The following is a 23,453-nucleotide window of genomic DNA, read 5'->3' on the forward strand; positions in this document are numbered from 1 at the left end:
TTTAGAGTGTTACAAAAGAGGGCCTTGCTTAGAATGATGGAATGCCAACTCGACTCGAGCTTGATTTCCCAACTATTTCGCAACACTCTAAAAGTGAAAACTGGGATTACAAGGGCCAAGCACAACCTGGCATTGGCTACATATGCATATATGACATATGCAAGTACGTAGGTATCACTCAGGTGAGTGAGGGCAATGCCTTGGACAGGCAGGGAACAAAGAGCCCATAAACACGTCTGTCTGTCTGGCCAGCATCTGTCATTTGTTTGGAATTCATATTATTTTTTGAATGTTATCTAAACACCAAATTTCATGTTGAATGAATTCATGTGTACTTTTTTTGCAGACACAAAGACAGAACTGGAGAAAATATACTGACAAAAAGACAGACAGAAAAAGCAGCGCAACGGGACCAGCACACAATCGTAGCAATGGGATTGGAGCAATAAAGGGTGGGGGGGGGAGGGATGTTAACCAATTGCGGAAGGGAGGGGATTGTTATCAATTGGGGTTAGTTGGATTAGTAGCCAAGAGAGGTCGTTCCATTTTATAGGGGTCCATTTTTTTATTATTATTTTTTAAGCTACAGGAAAAATACATCTCAAGCTCTAAAGCACAATCTGAGACTGAGTTCAAGGGAGCACTGAAGCAGAAGGCAATGCTTGGGATTTAGAGTAAAGCAAGGCACCTCCTTCCTCCTCCACCTCCAAGTAGTATCTGTAGGAAGGTTGGGGGGTGAACACCCTCAATTATTCATTCTCCTTCATGCTTCACTCAGGGGTTTGTAACATTCTCAGGTACATGAACTCCTGCAATGGCTTTTCCTACCACTACACTCTTCAGGTAACTCCTGGTTCTCCCTGTGGTTCTTTTAACGAAAGTGACCGGAATTGCACATTACTAGGAGGAAATACTTCTGTCCTCTCCCTTGATTTCTAATTAGGATTGCTTTTAGGTCAATGAAATCACCCCCGTCTAGGAAATGACTCATTTAGGTAGCCAATGCATTTTAGTCTCAACCCTTTAATGATGTTCTTGATATGTTAGAGCCCGCAGTTTTCAACAGTAGCCAGTAGAAGGCACAGTTGACCCGAGTTCAGATCAGATACTGCTGCAGCTCAGAAAGTGGGCTGTTGGCATAGCAACAGATTATAGAAACATAGATCATACATATTAGGATGGAGAGGGTGGGAGGGTGGACTGGGGGTGAGGCAGTTGGAAGTGGGTAGAGGGGCAGGTCTAATTTGAGGGGTGCAGGAAACAGGCAAACACAAGGAAAACATAGAATTTAGGATATATGACAGGTACTGGTGAGAGCCTCGCGGACACACATTCACACAAACACACGTGGAGGCAGGCGGGGACACTGTGGGTTTCACCGTCCTGTGATACTATCCTGTTTAGTTACCTGACTGAGGGCCAGCAGCTCGAAGAGGGGTTTGGGGGTAGGGGGATAGACACTCTGCTTCAAGGCTGGAGAGAGATCCAGGGAAAAAAAAACAACCCAGCCCCTCTTTTTCCATCTCAAAACCACAAAACACACTCAAAAATAATGCCTGGTTGTCTATTTCTTCTATCTGGTAACTTCCCCGACTAAAATTAGGGGCCGTGTTTGACACTCCCTAGTCACAGCTAAAGCCAGTCATCCCGCAGCCCATCCCCATGAACGCTCAGCCAGTCATCCCTGATTCTCGACCACCCCTCCAGACCAAAAGACAGATGCTTTCACTATTAACTAATTGCTGCCCCGATGTCAAAGCAGTAAATGTGACTTAAATAGTGACATCTGCTGAAATCCTCTTTGGAGGAGAGAGGCAACATGGGAGGCACTAAATGTTGCTTTCTGTGTGTCTGCCTCCCATAAAATGAGCTCCTAAAGGCTGTTGCACCATTTGGAAAATACTGCTCGATTTAAATCATTTTGTGTTCAAAGCTAACAGTCCAGAAGATCAAAAACAACGCAGTCCTCTTTTGCGCTGACTTGAAGGGATCTGTTTTCACACCGATACGCCTCGAACATGATGCATGTGTGTCGAGGCGGGCTAGACCGGGAGGGGGTATTTAATCATTTTGCAAAAGAGAGCTGTTTGTGTGTTTTCTGCATGAAAACCACTGTCTGCAATCAAAGTTACTCCTCCCATTCCCTTTAAATGCGGTAGAAGAGGAACACAAATAGTCCCAGAGCAGTACATCATTCAGACTTGCTGCTCGATTATTGCTTCTCATTATTTCCTCACATTTCATTGGTTTTACTGTTTTTGGAGTGCAAGAGGAAATCAGACTACCCGGAAAAATTCCGCACAAGCCCGGAGATGGCATGCCAACCCCACGCAGGAGGACTACTGACCTAGGATCGAACCCAGGACCCCAGAATTGTGAAGTCGACAAGCGAACCACTGCAAAGGTCTTAAAGGACACACCGTTGCTATCTTCCACCTCAACCAATACATATTTGGAATTCTGCTTCAAATAGAAGAACAGGACACACTTTAATCAGATCTAAATCTGCTAATTCTGCAACTCCCTGCCCATTTATTTGAATTGGAAATAAGATGGCGCTTAAATGTAAGAATGCAGCCCATCGATTTGTCATGCGCTTTCAAATTTGACGTCAAGAGTGAAGTGCATTCCCCCCCGGAAATGCCACATGGCAAATTACGCATATCTTCTTTTAATGGTTGAGGTTAGAATAAAGGTCACAGCCTCCATCTGTCATGTTTGATTGTTGCTGTTTACATCCAGTCAGTAAGTAAGAGTCACTATCAAGTCATAAAATATATAATGCATTGTATAGCACACTGGGCAATAAACAGACACTCTCACAGAGTGCATGCAATCTTTCAGGCTGGGAAATTTGCATCTCTATCTATTAATATCTCCCCGATGTATTCTAAAATAAGCAACGTCTCCGCTGGCTTACACAAAATGATGCAACATCTACAGTTGAATAATTGAAGGGCCAAAGGCAAGTGGATTGAATGTTAAGATGGCACACGTATACTTTCCCAAACCGCTATCTTCATTGGACGGCTGCCTCGCTCCTCACACAGAGATCTAGATTCCAAGCTCTTGGGGAATGTAGTTTCTCTTTATAGCAACACTGAAGGAACGTGTACTGTATAGGTTCACTGAATCGGAACGCAATTGTATGAGTAAAGACCAATGAGGCATTAACTTGCCACTCTTACATTCTAATCAAGCCTTCTAATAGAAAACTCACTCATATTTCAACAAGCTGGACTCAAATTATAGTATCAGTTTTTCCATTCTGAGTGAATTCCTCAACTTTTTTTTTCAGGCCCAATGTAAAAAAATTGTTTGTAAGCCCAAGCTCCGTCTCCTAAACTCAGAGGCATCTGTAACCCTTTTATCACATTTTTATCGCGTGGTCGCGCATGTACAAGGTCGCTGGTCGTGCTTAATGAATATCGCGGCCTATATTGGCTTCTTATGGCCCGTGGGGATGTTGCCATGTTTGTTTGGTTGGCTTTCAAGCTCAGCAAAGGAACAATTTAAGCATTAACATTCTACTAAAAGGCAAGTTGTAGACCCATTATGCATAAATATTTGACCCATTCATACTTGCTGTATATTTACCTTTAACTCATTATTCTACTATTCAAAGGAATATCTTTTACTAAGCAAGGTTAGAAGTGCCTTGAAAAAATCCATTACGAGTTCAAATATAGATCTAGTGTTAATTCACTATTCCAATTTAATCTAGAATATTGATGTAAAACATAATTGTGCAATAAAGCGCAGTTTAGTATTGATGACATGGGGTTGCTAAAATATGGATTAAGTGTTTTGCTCATTATTGTTCAGCATTTTAAGCAATTCTTTGTAAACTAGCATCCAAAACATTTTCTTTTAGATTTTTGTGTGTGTTTATAGCCATGATTTCAAACAATATGAAGTCTTTAAGTGTATATGGATGAATGATGGACACAAGGTGGGTACGTTTGATGCAAAAACACATATGGAGAAAGTGAATGCTGCTTTGTTGTAGATTATAATAAGCAACCGGAAGCTGGACCTCTCTGAATGTCTTGACAGAGTGTCACATTTAGCATCCAAGCAAAAAAAATCCCTCATTATCGCACTTCAGTGTGTAATTTGTCTATAGGCAAACAAAAAAAATAGGGCGTTGGAGAGAAATCAATTAGCAAACACGAGGGACACCCGAGCTCGGCAAAAGGTTATGACATTTGAATTTTTTCCAATAGCGCGAAATGCTTTCTTTCCTTCTTATAAAAATTCTATTTCCAATAAATTACATCAACCTTGGGTTAATCTACACGCGCTGAATAGCAGCTAATCAAGGTGAGCAGTTGAGGCTCTACGCTGGAGTGCAGAGCAAGCTTGCAGCGCCTGGCTTTTGTTGGTCCTATTAGTGGATTTCACAAGGCATTAAAGGAGGTTTCCAGGTGAGCACAATGGCGAGAAAAGCTAGGTGTAATATGCAGAAAATGGCAGAAAGGGGTAATTCTCTGTGACTGAATTTCATGTGGAGTCTGGGCAACACAGATAGTTTTGACATTCATAAAAGAAGCATTCTTTCAAAAAGAATATTTTCATGCTTGCTGTGCAGAATTAAACTCAAGGGAAAAAAACCCATGGTGCGATTTGCAAGTACTTTGACTTTTTTTTTAACATGGGCTTACTTTTCCTTAAAAGCAATTACAGCCACGCTAGGGGTTGGGGGGTCTTTTACAATAACCAAAAGACATCAAATTGTCTTGTATGTGTAAGATTGATCCAATGTCTTGGAAGAGAACTCTAGTTTCATGTCTTGTACGTCTCATGGTGATGAAACACCTGTGGGTGAGACATAATTGGTGTGACGAATATAATGAATTCGTTCACCCTACTATGCTATTGTATCATGTATCTCCAAATTGTCTCCAATTTGTCATGGAATAGTGCAGTGAGATTTCTGGAGGGGTGGGCGGGGGTCTAATGGGCCAGCGAGAGATCTCAAACGTGCTGCTTATGCCAAGCATTTGACCGTCGTTCTGAAGCTAAAAAAAAAAAAAAATCTGTGAAACTGCCTGGATCTGTGCACAAAACACACTATTTTTGTTTTACAAGCAGAAACCACCACTGCGATTTGTAATGCTTGAAATATTCAGCTTTCCCCAACTGAATTCCAGTACACAATGCTTAAGCAATTATTTTGGAAGATGAGAGTAATGGGTCCTCGTAGATGAGTGGAAATCTTTTTTGGCTTCTAGTGTGTAAGGTGGCAGATAAGGAAGGGCTTTATTTTTAGCAGCATATTTATGTAAGCGACGAACATGTTGTGAAATAATGAGAAGGCTCTGTGGGCCCTTGGTGGAGCTACACAGGAAGGACTCTCAGAGCAGCAGAGGGTGATTGAAGGCAGCTAATGAGCATGAGGCAAAGAAAAAAAGACGGAGAAGATGGGAGGTGAATAACAAAAGTGTGAAAATATAAAGGAAACGTGAGAACTAAAAGATGGCAAGAGTGAAATGATAAACAGAGAAGGGGAAATGACGATGGAGGACGATACAGTCGTGATCATCATTCCCTTGTTGTTGTTTTTTTAAACACTGCTTTGGGAAAATGTGATTTTATTTTATGAAAATTCTTTGTAGTCTTTTATTATATATTAATGAAAGTACTAGAGCAATGTTTTCCAACATTTTTGGAGCTGTGGCATAGTTTTTTTGCATGAAAAAATCTAAAGGCACTCCACCAGCTGAAATTTAAAACTATATGTTGCCAATATTAACAATATAATGTTGTTTCAATCAAAGTTTTCCCAGCAGAAATCAAATAATCCCCCCAAATTATTCCAAAATCAATGGAGCTAATGTCATCAAAGGTTGACGTTTTCTCCCAAGTTGCTTCAATCTCTTAAAATTACACAAATAAAACAGTACAATCTATGACATAATGTTTGTCACATTTTGATTTGAACGTGATAATAGTTCAATTTTAATCTCATCATATTAATCTTTATCTCTGGGAATTTTCCAATGTATCATTTACTAATTTCCCATGGCACACCTGACCATCCCTCACAGCACACCAGTGTGCAACTGATCCTTCATCTGATATGATATATGAACTGATTATTGCTTTTACAGCTAACATTCAAAGCACTTCACCATTTGACTGATTTCAAAATTACAGGCATCTTTTTCCCCACATGTATTGGCTCTGTCTTCTCCATTTATTTCTGTATCCATCTACGATGCTATTTCAGCGCCAGTCTTTTATCAGAAAGCATTTATAAGTGTCCTGTTTCACTATGAGACACATCTTGATGCTTTCCTCTCCCTTGCTTGAAGAAATCCTCTCTAAGCCTTTCCTAGATATCCCTTTCTTTAATTTGCCATCTTTTACACGCTCCATAAAACAAACTCACACACACACACATACACTCTGATACATTATCTGGTACCTCTTCTCGAGGGGGGGCTCCTGACTCGTTGCCGGGACTGTCTGCTGCGTTTCTTGCAGGTCAGGGATATTGGCAAAGTCGTCTTGCTCGGCCACACCGATGGCCAAAGACAGGACCACCAGTTTCCCTTCGCTGGCTCCCCAGAAAACAAATATCGGATAAGAAGGAGAGACGGAGGGATGGGAAGAAAAAGAGAGGAGAACAGAAGCAAAGTGTCGAGAGAACCCAGCACAGAGACTATGCGGTGCATGTGGGGGGTGGGGGGGAGAAGAAAAGTCAATTAAGGTAAGGACAGCGGCGCTGTGACCGGACATTTCAGGAGAGAGAGGACAAACCGCCATCGGAAAAAAATGGTCCTTAAGAGAAACTTAGCAACATTAGAGGATGCTATCATGTGGTCCAGGGAAGGATATTACTGTGTCAGAAATGAAAATAAAAAACAGATTAAAAACTAATATGGCAATGTGTAAATTGAACCGCCGCTGGGCTACAGAGAAAACTACCAATCAATTGTAATGTTTTGTAATATATTAGCGATGTTGAGAACTCTACTGCATTTGGATTCATTTTAGATTTACTTGAATTTTCTGTCATTTTGGGTTCACATGTCACATTTTTTGGATACTTTTTGTCATATTTTTGTTCGTCGGCAAGTTAAGACTAAATCGACAGTTGCACTAATGTGCAGCTTTGCAATGCAAGTTTAATTTGTTGCATGACCATGCTTGTAACTCACAATACTAATCTTAAACTGTCTTTCTTAATTGAAACTAAAACAGTTTCTCCCCTGCGCAAAAAAAAAAAGGATTTCATAATATGGGAGTCTAGTCGAAGCAAAAACTGACCAAACTGCACCACCGGCATGTACTTAATTTACCATTTGAGTTCATGTTATATTTGCCAAATAAAACCAAGGAAAATAAAATAAATGAATTATTAAGAAACAACTTTACAAGACAGAAAATTGCTTCCTTGGGAAAAAAAGTCAAGACTTGACATCGTATATCTCCAAAACCAGATATCCCTACAGACATGATCTAATTTAGTCAAACAATGAAGAATTAAGGCTTGCTCAATGTAAATATTTAACATTTTAAAGTAAAATCTATCTTGGTCAAACCTGCGCTCCCCCCTAACATGGCTTCCGTGTTCCTTGGCCAAAGTTAGTATTGAATTAAGCCTCATTAGTCGGATCTGGACTAATTGTTTCTATTTGAGCGTCTAGAGGTGCTCGCAGTATGTCACCACTTTTCTGGGTCACTGCTCTATCGCCCGCCATGCTGCACTACTCACACTTCTCTATTCAGCCACACTTCCTAGCACAAATCCTCCACATCCATCGTCTTAACCATTCTGCCTCCTCATCGCTTCCTTGTCACATACACCCACACATTGATAGCTTAAGCCGCCGATGCCACTACCGTACCCTCGCTTAGAAAATATGGTACTGTCAGGCTGGAGAAACATATCCCCTTTTTCTTTCTTATATGCAATTCAGAGCTTTTCTTGCCTAACGATTAAGCTTTTTAATCATTTTGAGCTGCGGGTATGTCTAAATGACTGGTTCTCTAACATTACTGTCGTCCTAGGTATGTCCCAGGTCGTAATTCCTCCCCGATTGCTCACTTAAAATGGCAATCCAGTACTGTCTAATTAACATTAAGAATAGCCTAAAACTGGGAAAAGATTATACATGGTCGGATTAGGCCCTCAGAAAAAGTTTTATAATATACCTAGCGCAAGAAAATAATATGTGAAACCTTTAGAACGGCATTTCTGCATACGCTGATCATAAAGTGTGATCTGAACATCTAAATGAAAAGCAGAAATTGTTGGATTGAGTAGACAAAAAAAGGATTTCATTTTTAAAAATAAAAATTGAATTTCAATATTCAAAGAACAGAAAGGGGAAATTTCAGGTGGTTTCCATTAAGGCAGAATTAAAATTAGTCTGGATTTCATGACAAATTGATGCCCATGTACAAGTCATTACAAAGGCGTCATTGTTTTTTGCATTTACTTGGGTTATATACAGTCAAATCACAGATGATGATTTGAAAAATCACCGAAAGAAGTCAGATAACGAAGAACAAATAGATTGTCTATTGCCTCAAAAATATTCTGTTGACAAAACAACACAAGATGAATGTGTTAGCATTGATTTTCTCTTTAACGATATTTCTTAGTGCCATTTTCCCCCCGTTTTCTCACTCCATCTAGCACAGCAGACTTTGGGCCAGCACCCAGATAACAACTCCTCACTCTGACATTCAAACCTGTAGAGAAATTACAGTCTTTACTAAACCTAACATGCAAGAAACCACAGTAAAGCCAAGAACATGTCAACTTCCCTTTACAAAGACTAACAATTCCCTTCAGGAATGACTCAGCCTTTTGTCAGGGATTGAAATGAACAAACTTGAACAATGGCTTGTGCCTATTATCGCGCCGCTTCCTCATCAATCATCTGAGGTGTTGATTTTGATGCGAAAATAAAACAATGACCTCTATCTCACATTTATAATGATGAGATAACTATAACAGGCAGCACACTCAATGACCTTGGTGCTTGTATATATTACTTTGCAAAGGCTCAGTGAACTGAAGTCTTCCGTCCAGCTGCATTATTCTTGTTTCGACATTGGAGCTTAAACAACATATGAAAAGGTAGGCAGATTTTAATAGAAAAAGGCTCTTGTAGCAGAGAATCAGCCTGTAGGTTGTACCTGGCTGTGTCCTTTCTCATCCTTTCATCAAATCGCCTTCTCTGTTTGACTCCATCCTCTTATGGCCTGAAGTAGCAATACATTGTAGATGTAATGGTGCTGTTGACGTAAGATCAATGCATTGGGCTGCTTAGCCCTTGCACTTATACTGATGCACAGTGACACATAGCCTGTGTGATGTCCTCGTGCAGACACGTGTCAGTATGCAAGTAGCACAGGTTTGCCATTAGGAATGACGGCGAGATAATAACCCGAAAGGTTGCGCCGTCAGAGGCAGTCATTAGGTCAATTGACGACATGGTATTAAAGTTGTTAAAAGAGTAGGAAGGCTGTTGATCTGTTTCCTTAGTTTTAGGGTTAGACGTGGTAATTTGCCATGTTACTTGGAAGTCAACATAAAAACTTCATTTTGGAGCACCTCTGGTTTGTCTATCATAGTCACAAAGCAGTCAATAGGTTCATTCATGAAATAAGATTAAAGATTTAGAACAGTAGGAAGGCTATTGAGCCGTTACCCTTATTTTCAGCGTTATTTTGGCATAGCTGTGACTGTTAAAAATAAAAGGAATGTATTTATAGTAGAACTGATTTGTCCACGGCAGTAAGTGACTTCTAAATCAGTCAAAGTTCCATGGTGCATGCCCACATAAATGACATGTTTACGCATAACTTCATGCCCATATTTTGACAGCTTGATGTAATATCCTTCCCTGTATCTCTATATATGTAAACTGTATAAATCAGAGGACTCATAGACACATGCTATACGGTCCAGATATGGATTAGTTCACAATTAAAATTGTATGATAACTACGGATAATCACACTGGAACATATTTAAGGAAGAGGAAAATTCACAAACATGGTCAAGACTCACAGGAATGATTTGACGTCCAGGCCTCGATCCCGGATCTGGTCCATCATGTAATCCCAGCTGCCAGGATTGGCTCGCGAGCGCCCTCCCGCACCACCTCCTCTATAGCGAGAGGCACCTGCCACGGCGGGACCACCCCTCGCGGCCCGTGGAGCAGCTCTTTTGCCCCCACCCTCACCTCCGCCCCCACCTGCCTCTCCTCTCCCAGCAGCCCCGCCTCCCCCGGGCTGTCCCGGGGCCGGGTGCAACTGCCCCAAACTCTGAGACGTGGTGGGCGGATGGCCAAATCCGGCGCCCGGCGGGTTCATGGGGGGCTGCTGCAGACTCTGCTGGCGGAGCAGCGTCCGGGGGCGGGCCGGGCCGGAGGGGATGTGTTCCAGAGTGGACGTGTAAGACAAGACTGGATCCCCGAAACTGGGAGGGCAGAGCAACAGGGAGGCGAGAGAACGAGAAGAAGGCCACGGCCGGCAAAGAACATGGCGATGGAAGGAAAAGGAGTAGTCCGAAGAGGAAGTTGGGGACGTGTCGGGGCAAGGGGGAGGGGGGAGTTCGGGGCAGGGTGACAGAGGGCAGCGAGGAGTGGCGGAAGAACCGGTCAAGTTGATGTCAGGTTGGGTCAAAAGTTCATCAGCGCAGGAAGTCGATGGCGACAAGTGCGGAGGAGGTGTGGCCCAGGAGTCCGAGGGTGGAGTTGGAGAAAGGAGGAGGAGGAGAGAAAAGGAGAGCAACGTGAGGCAGCAACAGTAACAACAGTAGCAGAAATAGCAGTAGAAGGTACAACCCGAGTGAACGCCGTGTGGTGTTTGGTGGTCGCGCGCCCCCGTCAGCGTCAGCCAGCCGTGGGCCAGCTGTGTACTCGCCCTACGCGACGATTGCGTCGCGTGCAGGTACGCCTGGCGTGCCTGAGCCTGACTCTTGCGCAAAAGTCGATTTCGAGGTGGCGGCGGTCGGATGCGGGGAGTCCGAACGGGCCCCAGGCGTCTCTGCGACGTTTGGTTTGAAGTTATGCCGCTTCTGGGCCTTCTCGGTGAGGTTTTTTTGCTGTGATGTGATATCCCCATTGTCTTCAACTCACTTGTGAAAATGATCTGACAGTGTCTCATCCTTTCTCTCCGACTCTTTTTTGGTCTTTTAAACACACGCTGCCTCTCTGGAGACATAAAGCAGCCAACCAAGGTTTGCAATCGTCTCCCTCCCTCTGACAAGTTCTAATTCCACTCCCCTTTCGAGATCACCTATATTGGCACTTTTAGTGTTCACGGTAGAGAAACTTTGTGAGATATCATCTCACTTGAAAACACGTGCCTGGTGCGTTACCTTTAAAAACATGCATTTTTTCTTGTGGTTTTTTCTTCGCTCTGGGCTAAATATATATCCTTCGCTGTCAGCTAACAGGGAATTAGGTCAAGAGAGCTATTCACCTTAGTTTACTCCGCTTTTACATTACATAACCCAAAGTTATTTTGCCTTTTTGGACTCTGGTGCATCGGTAATCATATTTTGGATCTCGTTCACTGCCATTGGCGGCTTTAGACATCACATTCATTTGAAATTGGGATATCTGACATTTAATGTTTCATTGCTATTGACAGCAATGGATTTCCAATCCATTTTGATTAGGATTGTAGGTCTATCACCATAAATATGTTAATTGATGAAAATAACAGTAGAGATTGTTGAATATGCCAACGTTAATGTATGGTCAATGTATTAATAATTCTCTTTAGAGCAGATCTGGTACATCTGTCACCATTAATGGCGGCCAAGGAGATAATGGGCATACAGAAAAGATCAAAAAGGGGGAAATAATGTAGTGGCAAAATGAAACACTGTTAGGAGTGGCTGCACATGGAAATAGTTTGATGCAGAGTGAGAACATCAGAGGGTGAGGATGGAGGAGTCGGAAAAAAAGGGGGTGCGAGACACAAACAGAGACTCTTATGGCGGCCCGAAAATAGAAACCAATTATAGCGAAGGGGCAAAAAAGAAAGGAGGATGTAGACTGTAGAGTGTATGAGGGATGAGCTAGTGAAGAGCATGAATGTGTTGTGTTGAGAGAAAAGAAAGGTGGCAAAGAAATGTGCAAAAATGACACCCAACTGAAAATTAACATACTGAAAATAGAATCTCAGCAATGGCATACGTCATGGGACAGCAAAATGACGTGGGACACAGTAACTTGGTACCAGGTATTGATTATTTACATCATTTTACTGGAATAAGTTTGTTGATATTATGGTATTGATTTTAGAAGCGGTCTCACTTTGGTGACATTGTGCATTCAGGATGAAAGCTGGAGTCACAGTGATGTCCTTCTGGATTTAGAACAAGACTCACCTTGACACCAATGCCTCACGTACCTCCCAGCTGAACTTGACCCGCTTAGTCAGAATACTCGGCATAGCTGCTGATGTCCGGAATAAATAAGATCTCATTCGCAGAGCCACTGACAGTGACAGAGGGTTGAGAGAGCTGAGTGTGAAAGATCCCTGCCAACCCTCATAGTTGAAATGGAGTTGGCATATTGAACTATCACCATCAATGGCAGTGAAAGACTTGAATATAGAGTACTTTTAAGAAAGTTACTCCCATGGTGGTGCTACTGGGCATTTTCATTTAAATATATGCATTTCAATTTCAATTTTGAATCTGACAGAACTTTTTGATGACACTTGGGAGCTCATGAAAGCTACACTATGAATAAGAAATAGTTGAATATACAGTAGAATACTGGTATCTGTGGTTTCCTGATTTAAAAAAAAATAGGACAGTAAAAATAGTCTAATTCCCAAAAAAGTACTGCAAAAATTACTTCAGTTTAACTCATATTTTACACCCCATGATTGGAAGTATGTAATCATATATATAAGCGACTGTCATTGTGGAAGTCGAGTGTGCCAACTACTGAGCTAATGGCCCAACATAGCTTCATCTGCAAGCTGACCCTTCTAAGTTCTCAAAAAGTAAGACATGCCTAACGTTCTACGTGCAGAACTGCAGCTCGAACTTGTCTTCATTAGCTCATGACCCTCTACTGTCAAGATCAGAGCTGCAGAAGCATTACATCACCACCACCACCATTAAGACTGGCGACATATGGAATATAAAACAAATGACAATCTTCCTTTTTTTGGTTTAAAAACTACAAAGAATTTGCATTAAAATCATCATCTATCTAAATAACATTCAGTTTTAACCTGTATTTTACACTTTCTTTTTCTTATGGCAAAATTTAGCCAACCAGAGCTGCCACTATTCTCTTCTGCACCTAACCAATTTTTAATTGATTATTATTTCTAAACTAAACTTACTTGTTGGGTCTGAATCCTCCAGACTGCACGTGGCCCTGGACGGTCTGCCACTTCCCGGCCTTCGCTCCCTCCATCATCACGCTCTTCATACTGTCACTGCGATAAGGCCCACCCACATCATCCCCATGCCCGGTCGCTGCCCCCTTCTGACACCGTGACACTCCTCCACTAAGGGAGACAGCCATGGTGCAGATGTATGGCAGCAGAGAGGATACAGAGAAGAACAACGACAAGCAGAAAAGGGAGAAAAAAAACACCAAAAAGCGTGTGAAAGAGAAAGAAGAAGACACACACAACATACACACAGGAAAAGAGGTTGAGCAACCACATGGCTAAATAGGTGAGACACATTAGTAGAGTGTGTGAGGAGACAGATTTCCAAGCCCAGTGAGAAGCAGGTAAATGAAAAGGGTCCGGAGTCCGGATTGTTCAAACACAGAAATGGAGAATAAAGTGCGAAGACGAGGAAAAGCAGCCTGTGGAAGGTGGAAAACCAACAAGGTCATTCCGGCAATCTCACAGCTGCCAGCATTCACCATCGGTAGAAGCAGCAGTGTGTGGATGCTGGCCATTAAATTCTCATTCCCTCCTTGGTTTTTTTGCGTTTTGGGCTTAAAACGTTTCACTACACAAGGCGCTTCAATGCTGGAAACAAAAGAGCGATGGTTTGTAGTGGGGTGGAAATCATTTGTAACCATTTTGTCAAGCAATTGAAAGCAAAATTTTGCTCAATGTTCTAATGCAACATTCTATTTTCCACGTAAATAACTAATACTTTTAATGCCATTTAACATCAGTTGCAAGATTTGAACTATACTAAACGGACTATGGAATAAAGAATCAAGCACAATTAACAAAATATTGTTAGCTTTTTTTTCTTTTGGAAAGTATTCGGAATTTGCAAATTGTCCGATGTGTCCTGCCACCGTACATTTTTTGGAATGGTTAATTTTTTTTTTTTTTAAAAGGAAGACTATGTATTCCAGCACAAAATTCAAGGTCAAAAATGATATGCTAGGATGAGATTGGTAAGAAAGAAAAACACATCGCTCTCACTGCCTGCCATCAAATAACTTATGGGCAGGCCAGAATTGTACTCTTGGTCGTATTCTCCTGATGGATGGACACAAATGGCCACAAACACGCTACAAATGCTGTAGAAAGTGTTTGAGAGAGCAGGACAAAGTGCTGGAAACAGCCAGAAACTTTGTTGCAGTGTGACAGGCTGTAGATTTATCACAACCAAGAAATATAGATGACCAAATACTTTTGTCCAAACACTGAACTGAATTTACCAATTAGGAAACAATTGGTGCTTAACCTAAGTGCTAACATAATTGCTGTTAACTCCCATGATATCTTAATACCGTTATGGGAATTTAACTTAACCATATCCAATTTGAAATAATGCTAATCCAAAATAAATCATGTTTGAGCTCACTGGTAACAGGGTTGCTTTACACATGGTCCTCCTGCAGGGGCAAAAGATGAGTAATAACAAATGTTGAGGCGAGGGAGAACTAATATTTGTCTGGCTTTCCTTTGAAGGTCACCTATCACACTTTATTGTGACCAAGTGACGATCTAAAGTTGCATGCACACAGTCATCAATAGCAGCAACAACATGGAGGACAGTCAATGCATGAGAAAGACATGGGCCTCATTTATCGGGACCGAATATAAAATCAGCAAGGTCTGTACTTGGAATAAATGCAGGAACATGTATGTAAATGGTGCCATAAATCAATGCAAGGATTTATAGGAATGTGCAGTACAGTCTGACACCAATCCCTTTACTGCCTGAAGTTGAGTGGCAGTAAAAGTGATTTACAAAAGATACTATACAGCCACATTTTTCCTTGATGGTCCCTCCCCACTGATGTATAAGATGAATACATTTTGAACGACAGTATATACCATATATTGCTATGTCTCGTGGTGTATACGTGAAAAATGTTTGCTGTCTGCAAAATATTGAAAAATGAGTATTGCCTTTCAAAACCAGTGATCCTTAAAAATATAGACGGATTATAGAGGATAGTATTCTATTGGATAAATGAGGTCCTGTGTCATTGTAGAAAGGTGAAAGCTAATGAGCTCAAAGGCATTCGAAACAAGAAACGGCTGTCGCTTTCTGCTTTCAAAAGCACATGAAGTATAAGTTCAGACTCTAGAGGTTATACCTGTCTTTCCTTATTATAATAAATAGATGATTTCTTCAACTTATCAGAGCTAATATACTTTCAGTCATGCCTTTGAAAAAGAAATCTATTTAGCCATTTTTTTTCTCCAAGGAAAAATGTCCATTACTAGACGTATAACGGTAGCATAAAACATTTTGATAGACAATAACTGCCAACATTGAGGGTTGTTTGAAAATAATGATGATCTCAAAACATTGTGTAAGTCTAGTTAAATGAGACCAGCAGATGATATCTTTTACTGGAGTTTTTAAACAGGAGAACCATGTATCCAGCATCTCCACCAGCACACTGCAACCTGGTCTCTTCGGGCCATTTAACACACATTTCTTAACAAGCTCACCCAATTAAAAATAATCATTCATTAGATATTTTATCTGTTAGATTTCTGGTAACAGGAAATCCAAGCCAAGGCACTGCCTGGAGTGAGATAAGACTGACCTTGCTCTTACTGGACTCCAAATATTACTTTTATTGCCTAGCGTAAAAACGTCTTATCTCCCGTGGTGACTGCGGCTAGATGCGGCTCCACTCTAGAAGCGCTAGTGTCGTATACTTTGGCGATATAATGAGGGATCAGTGAGATGTTCACGGACAAATGTCAAACACAGGTGAACACTGGCATCGCACGGCAACCCGGTATGACTGTCAACCCACCCGGAAACGGAAAGATTTGTGGGAGATTAGGGAGGTATACGTCATTTAAAAAGGGGGGTGGCTACCAGGGTTGTCCGTCTCCATGGTTACATTCCATGGGAGAAAGGTGAGAGGTTAGAGGTCAAGGGTTAGAATGACCGAAGAGCAGAAATCAGAACATGAGCCTGGGTGTTCATTAAAAGGTGACAGGGAGTGAGGAGGATCAGCAAAATGCAGCCAGAGGCCCTTTGCAGGGCTGCACTGCTTTCCACTGCAGTCATAATCGAATGGCTGTGGTTGGGAGACTGCAATATGCGCCTATGACATTTTACCCGCTCGCGTCCCGAGAAGATTATGAATAATCATTAGTAACCATTTGTGCCCTCCGGTATAGTTATATTGGTTATATCGAACCCCCTCGCACCCCGCCTGTTCTTACTGTGGTCCATAAAATTCAAGAATAACACCTAGCTGTAAAAGCGGCAATTTGTATTCATTTTGCAATGCATTACAATATTTTAGAATAAGCCTTTTGTCAAGTTACTCATGCGGATGGAATTCTCTTGCAGGATGAGAAACAAAAGAAGATTCATAATGTCGTCTGATTGGCACATTAAATGGGTTTAGTTAGAAGAGGGGAAGGGAGGGATTGTGTGGGTAAGAGGAAGGAAGTTGGAAGGGAAGGGAAAAATGTTAGTGATGCAAAAGAGAGAGAAAGAGCAGTTGTAAAAGGAAAAGAGTGATGTCCCTGTCTCGTGAGAGCCCTACTCAAGGGAGAAGACTCTTACCAGTCTTGGACCAAGACTCACTTGAGTGTGAGGCGAGGGTCTCCATATGGGGCATAGGGAGAAATGTTAAGTACGAACTCCTTCGGCGGATAAGAGCTCCACCTCTGCTGCACTGTGCTGCTGTCATTGTTATTCCAAAAGTCTCTGTCTAGATCACTGTGGCCAAAGAGAAAGAGAGGTCAGAGCAAAACAATTGTGAAGAGCCTCGGAACCAACCAACACTTTCCAACCGCCGTTGCATCTGGAAATGAGGCGAGAGATCGCTTTGAGAAAAAGTCGGTTTAGAGCTGCGTGAAATGGGAGCTTGTTTTTCAGCCTGAATCTCAAGTGGTTTGAAGGAGATAGGTAGCAAGAAAAGAGGAGCACAATAGCATGTGATGGTATTCTGTCCACCTAACACGGCACCACTGATGAAACACATTTAAGTCAATATTCCAAAATACTGGACGCCCAAAAACATCCTCGGCAAGAGACGAAAGAAAAAAACAAACACACGAGACGTGAAGAGGTTAATCCAAGTACGTACTAAAGGAGGGAAAAGGTGAGCAGAATCACTGATGTCATACAAGCCACGTAGCAGTGGTCAGAATTACGGCACGGGAGACAAAAGCAAAGCACAAAAGCTGAAAGTTGGAAGCTGAAATGAACAACAGCGAGCATCGAGCCCGTCAAAGAGAAAATGGCCACTCCCCAAAAAAATCATAAGTTATCCAAATCACACAATATTTACATCACCAACCATGTTAAAACAATCCACATATGAAATAAAAGGGAAAGTATTACATTCAGAGAAAACCACAATAGCAGCACATAGAAAAGAAGTGATGATGAACAGGTTAAAAAAAGACATTTGTCAAATTAAGAATTGCACTTAACATTACAACATTGACATTTTCCTGCATTGACCTCTGGCTTGAATTCATCAGCAAGAGTAATGCACGCCATTTCATACCTTCACGTATAAATCTGACAATTTGTCGAGGAAAGAAAAAAAAAACTGAAGGCCAACAGCATACCTCTTGTTTAATCCCAGATAAAATAGAAAAATAGCAATCTGCCTTTACTGAGGAAGCCTTACGTGCGGTCACAGTTAAACATGGTGTAGATGTAATCTAGTAATCATGACACCACTAAGCCTCCCTTTAAACATCTGCTCACTTGTACACTTGCAGCGCTCCTGGAAATAAACAACAGGCTTCTTTTTTTTTTTTGCCCGGTTTGTGTCAGTGTTTACTATGAGAGGCTGAAAAGGTGAACTCTCTTCAGTTCACTATCATCAGATTATTCGAGCGCGACCAGTTACCAGGCACTTACTTGATGGCTTTCTTCTCCCCGCGCCCACGTGCTGAGTCTGGAGTGTCTGCCGTTTCCACTCCCGGCTTATTTCTCTTCCCCTTGATCAAAGTGCAGAAGAAAGGGCCACAGACATATGAAGAGGAAAAATAGGTTAGCATGTATTTATCCTTTTGAAGCAGTGATTTTAGTGAGTAGCGTTGCCACCCACCCCTATTATCTCTGGAACACCCCGATGCTCTCCTGATTATATTCATCTCACTCAAATCAAATGTCCTGCAGAGTACTATTCCATGATTATCAACCGCAGCCAGCCAGAAATTTACATGGCAATTGCCTCTTTAAAAGGTAATCCTCTTGGCACTAGAGAAACGTCTGGAAAGTCCTGCTTCATTCTGATTTCAAACAGCTCAAGCATGACCTGATGTTGCCGTGGAAATAATGGCCTTTGGAAAAAAAGTTTAGTATGCTGGGTGCATTCTACTCCAAAAGCTCGTTAGAATTAAAGGTGTTTGGCCTTGATCACAATGCAGAGAATCGCAATTGCCACTTGGCAACACACGAGGCCAAGAAGGCATAAGACCTAAGCTCTCCGAGCCTCATGCCAGAAAGCTTTTTGTTGGATTTTCGGACGCTTTCTATTCAGTAAAGCAAAACATTGATCACCACACTGGAGAATTTTGCTCACATATGGACTGCAATAACTGAGTTCACATTGATTAGGCCTCCCTATGCAAATGTGTATATCAGTTTGCCAACCACTTCACGACCATCGCTTAAATAGCCTCAATATGGACTAGTGCAGATCTATGTGAATGTAGTTCTTAAGAGCCGAGCACTCAGGACTGTGCTTGTGTATGATGTTCTGATAGATGCGAGTCATTTCAGTCTCTATGTATGATTCATTCATAAAGTGCACCAGGATGTAAATAGCACTGAAGCCTACATAGGATACTAAGGAAAGTGCACCGGGTGAACCGCTTGGCCCAGATGACTTTTGGTATCGTATCAAACCAGAGTCCACGACTTCAATAAACCAGTTTTGGATTCATTACATAGCCTTTGCCACCAACAGCACAATAGGCCGGGAAGGAACAGATATACTCCTAATATCTGGCAGGCAAGCTTGCGTAGGCTGCTCATATATCAAATCAGTGGGGTCGTAAAAAAATCAGGACGTCCGGATGGCAAAGAAACAGTCTACTGCTGGAAGGAAAGGCTAAATCCAGGAATCCGATTTTCAATACATACATATATATAAACTGTAAGACAAAGGTAGAGGGGGGTAAAATGAGAGGGAATAGGGGATATGACAGGTGCGAAGTGAGTGAAGTCTCGAGTGAACTGGTGGTGGAAATAAGAACAGAATGAAACATGAAGCCGTGGCCACCAAGCTAGTCCCATTGCTACTGATTCCACGTGCAGGCACGTGATGCAACACTTTTGCAGCCGCCACCTTCTTCCTAATAAACACGTGTGCGTGTGTGCATGCGAAATGAATAAAGGCTGCAGGGATCCATGGCAATGAATATGACAAAGCTCTTATGACATGCACAATACAGAAAAATCATCTTGGTGCCCCAAATGAGGGTTAAAGCAAACCAAATGGAAGAGTGAGCAATTTCCCCTCTAATCCTCCAGTCAAATACCCTTGAAAATACTTAAGTCTAATTTAAACCTGCTGCTTTATTGTCACATGACAAAGAAGTTTGACGATTGCAATTTCCCTTGGCTCTGAGCCACCCGTTCAAAAAGGGCTGCCATGTGATGTAATGGTCTAGTCATGAGTCAAATTGCAGCAATCTACAACCAATGTCTTGAAATATGGGAGACCTGAAGGGAAGTAGAGGAAGACTGCCTGCAGTGATGATGAGCTGTTTTTCGTCTTATTTTTTCTTCCCTAAAGGCTCTAGACGTGGGGAAGGAAAGAAGCTCCCATTCTGTCTGCATCAGTTGGCAGTGCACTGCCCTGCAACACCCAGCTGTGTTTGTTTAAACTAGAAGACAGCAAGAGTTTGCATACTCGCTCAATAGCACAGCACACCATAATTAGGAAGGAGTGATCGCTCGTCTGTCCAAACATTGTCGTTAACCAAAATTAACTTTGAATCATATGATTCAGACATTAGCACAATCAAAGAGAGTCAGTCACTGACAACATCAGGGATTTGCTTAATCGTAATGGCTGGCTATTATCATACTAATTCATTTTACTGAAGCGCCGCAATCATCGATTTTCAACACTGCGCTGACTGGCCTTATTGTGATATTCTTCTTGTGAATCTCAACGTCTGACTTGCTTGATGCAAAATACATTTTGAAAATTCTCATCATTGATTTCGTCTCAGCTGCGCTTACAAATTTATGTCAGGGATCAAACAGCACAGCGTTTCCAGAAACCGTTAAAACCCATCTTAACCCCAGCACTGATGTGTTCCAATGACTTCTAACACCAACAACATGAGGATTCAATAAAAAGAATCTACAGTCCTACAACTTTCAATCATTTCAACTGCAACACAAATTTAAAGTTTTGCATTTCAGAAGTTTTTGGCAACTTTCATAACTTTCATTTTTTATAATTTTGATGTGATAGGAAAATACTACATATGATGTAATATAATTATTCCGATATGTATCCAATGCCTATCCTATCCAAAATGTACATATGTCCTCCACAAATGAAACATTTCATCAAAAATCGAACTTAAAACAGTTTGTAATGGTTGCAATCTTATCACAAATGTACTAAAAAGCAGAATCTCATGTTTAAAATAAGCCTAAAGAGGGTCATCCTCGGTTTAATGAGCGGCGAATACTTTTTCATAGTGGTAGCAGTAGTCTGATTTGGTTATTATTATGTATATTTTACAAATAAGATTAAGATCTTTGAAGGCCAGATAGATGAATAAAGCAATGTGTGAGCCACAAAGAAGAAGATGCGGCAGCACAGAACATAATACAGACAGGACGATGCAATGAAATATGGCGGAAGGGAGAACAGGTGGCAGTAATATCCGCATATCTCGCCTACAAAACAGGGCAAAGGAACAAAGTGTGGGAGTATTTCATCTCATCTCATTTTCTCAACCGCTTTATCCTCATATTGCAGATGGTAAATTAATTCAAAATATTAAAAAAAGATGTTATTTGCTACAATCGGTGAAAAGACGTCAACTTTTTGGAGTCAAGTCGTAAAATAGTATAAGGCAATGACAGATTATTTAAGCGCTTACACATATAAGGGCATTTTTTAAGATCAATGGACACAAAGTCTTTTTAGAAATCTAACCAGTTTCACTGGTAGCCAAAGCTAAAACACCGAAAGCAACACTTGGGCAAAACGTCTTGTCTATTAACCTATGAATCATACGCCAAACTGGGACGGGCCTCCTTACTAGTGACACGTGAAGCTGCGGGCAAACGTTGGCTCTTATGAAAGCTGACACCGACAAAGAATACACAAAGACATTCCGAAAAAAAGAAAGATTTTGGACTGCTAGAACTATGCATAGAAATATTTAGAGTATAAGCACTACATTAAAAAAAACCTATGCATCATGCGGATGCAAATCACAGTTCGTTTACATTTTAATGACGAGTCAGGGGAATATAGGGCTCCAAAAGAAAAGAGATCAAGGGAACCCAGGTTGTGTGCCTGCAAAGCTTTTATCATCCGTGTCAGTGATAATGAATGTGTGCCACATTGGTCATGAGAAGAGAAAATGCTCCTAACAACCAAATTGTTTCACACTTACTATGTAGGTTACCGACTATCATTAGAGGCGAGCACTATAAACTACATTTTGGGGTAATTTAACTCCTAAAATGGTGATAAAAGAATTTTTATGCCCGCAATGCAGTGAATTACTGCCAAATCAATCCTCTAAATCTACCAAGTATTTTTTTCTAATGGTGTCCAATGATGCCATCTGTCATGATCTGTTTTGTTTTGATTAGATTGTTTGCTTCTTGCCTAATGGTACTTGTTCTTGTTGACTAATTAGATATTGTGACCACATCTTTGTCACCCTTTGTTCCCAAATTCTGCCAATCAGCTTCCCTGAGCCATTTTTGTCTCGTCCAGGTGTTCCTTGCCATCTTGCCACTTTCTTTGTATTTAGTTTCCCATTTGGTTTTACGTTTGACAGTTCTTGTTCAGCTCTGTGTTCTTACCATATGCTGTTTTCTCACATAATTTGGATTTTGTTTATTACTCTCTTCTTTTTTTATGATAACTTTGTAATAGTGTTTAAACACAGAATATTGTATATGGAATGCATACATAGTGCAGTATACAGTTGATCAAAATATATGCTAAAGAGCGCATATTTGACGCCAGCCAACAACTGTGCAACATGCCAATTACATCATTTTGTAATGTAAGACACAGCCAGTATGAAGTGACATCGTTACACGAAATAGAGACTACCCAAAAGACACCTACAATTTGTCATAAGTTGTTATGCATTCCTTCCATTTCTCACAGTTTTGCTTGGTCATCAAGAAGTGCTTAATGTGGCTTCACAGCAGTGGGAGGCGACAGTTTTTCAAGCAAAGTGCTCAAAAGACAAGGAGCTTAATGGACAGCCATGCAACACCCCCGTCACTGCCACCTCACAATTTGCCCAAGCAAGATACACTGACATGAACGTTACGGCATCATCCCGTGCGGGCACATCTGCACGGCTAGGTCGGCGAGCCTGCAGATCACCACCTAATTCCGTGCAGCCGCCGCTCTGTCACTTCGCTCCTGCTCCCACTCCAACACCACTGTCACAGGCTGCAAATAAGATCCATTTACAACAGAGCTCCCAGAGAGGGCCGCAGGGACCTCCAAAGAGCTGGCGGATCGACTCTCCCTCTCTCTCTCACCACAGCAGGAATCGGGAGCTATTCCCTGCTCCATTTCCTTCCAGGTGGAATATCTCATATAACAAGTTTTACTGAAGCAAACAAGGGACAGTATGCGGCTAAGATCATTAGCCTCCTGCTTTATATACGTTTAATGGTGTAATCTCGTTATGGTGCCATTACGGGTGTGTCTTAATGCAAATGTTATGTAAAGAAGCTTGTTGCCTACACAGCTCACTGGAATGCCAAGACCTGCCATCTGTCCACCCAGCAGCTACACAGCAATTCCCTGGAAAATTATCTGAGCTTTGCACTTCTAGGTCAGGGGGGGCTCATTACAT

The 23,453-nt window shown here is 41.6% G+C and overlaps 1 protein-coding gene across 5 annotated transcripts in view; it reads right to left on the minus strand.

The window, feature by feature from the left end:
- LOC144215759 (synaptotagmin-7-like) overlaps window positions 1-23,453 on the minus strand; it is a 60,471-nt gene that overhangs the window by 7,738 nt on the left and 29,280 nt on the right. The window contains exons 5-9 of one of the 5 annotated variants that reach the window (XM_077744880.1): window positions 18,280-18,359; window positions 16,987-17,121; window positions 13,341-13,436; window positions 10,033-10,443; window positions 6,431-6,562 (exon numbers count right to left, since the gene is read on the minus strand). In XM_077744880.1, coding sequence (XP_077601006.1) covers window positions 6,431-6,562; window positions 10,033-10,443; window positions 13,341-13,436; window positions 16,987-17,121; window positions 18,280-18,359 — 854 coding nt within the window. Of the gene's footprint in view, window positions 1-6,430; window positions 6,563-10,032; window positions 11,264-13,340; window positions 13,437-16,986; window positions 17,122-18,279; window positions 18,360-23,453 lie in introns of those variants that run through there. The other 4 variants (XM_077744883.1, XM_077744881.1, XM_077744884.1 and 1 more) reach the window with 4 other exon arrangements.

Source organism: Stigmatopora nigra, chromosome 22 (genome assembly GCF_051989575.1).
Source record: "Stigmatopora nigra isolate UIUO_SnigA chromosome 22, RoL_Snig_1.1, whole genome shotgun sequence".
Lineage (NCBI taxonomy): Eukaryota > Metazoa > Chordata > Actinopteri > Syngnathiformes > Syngnathidae > Stigmatopora > Stigmatopora nigra.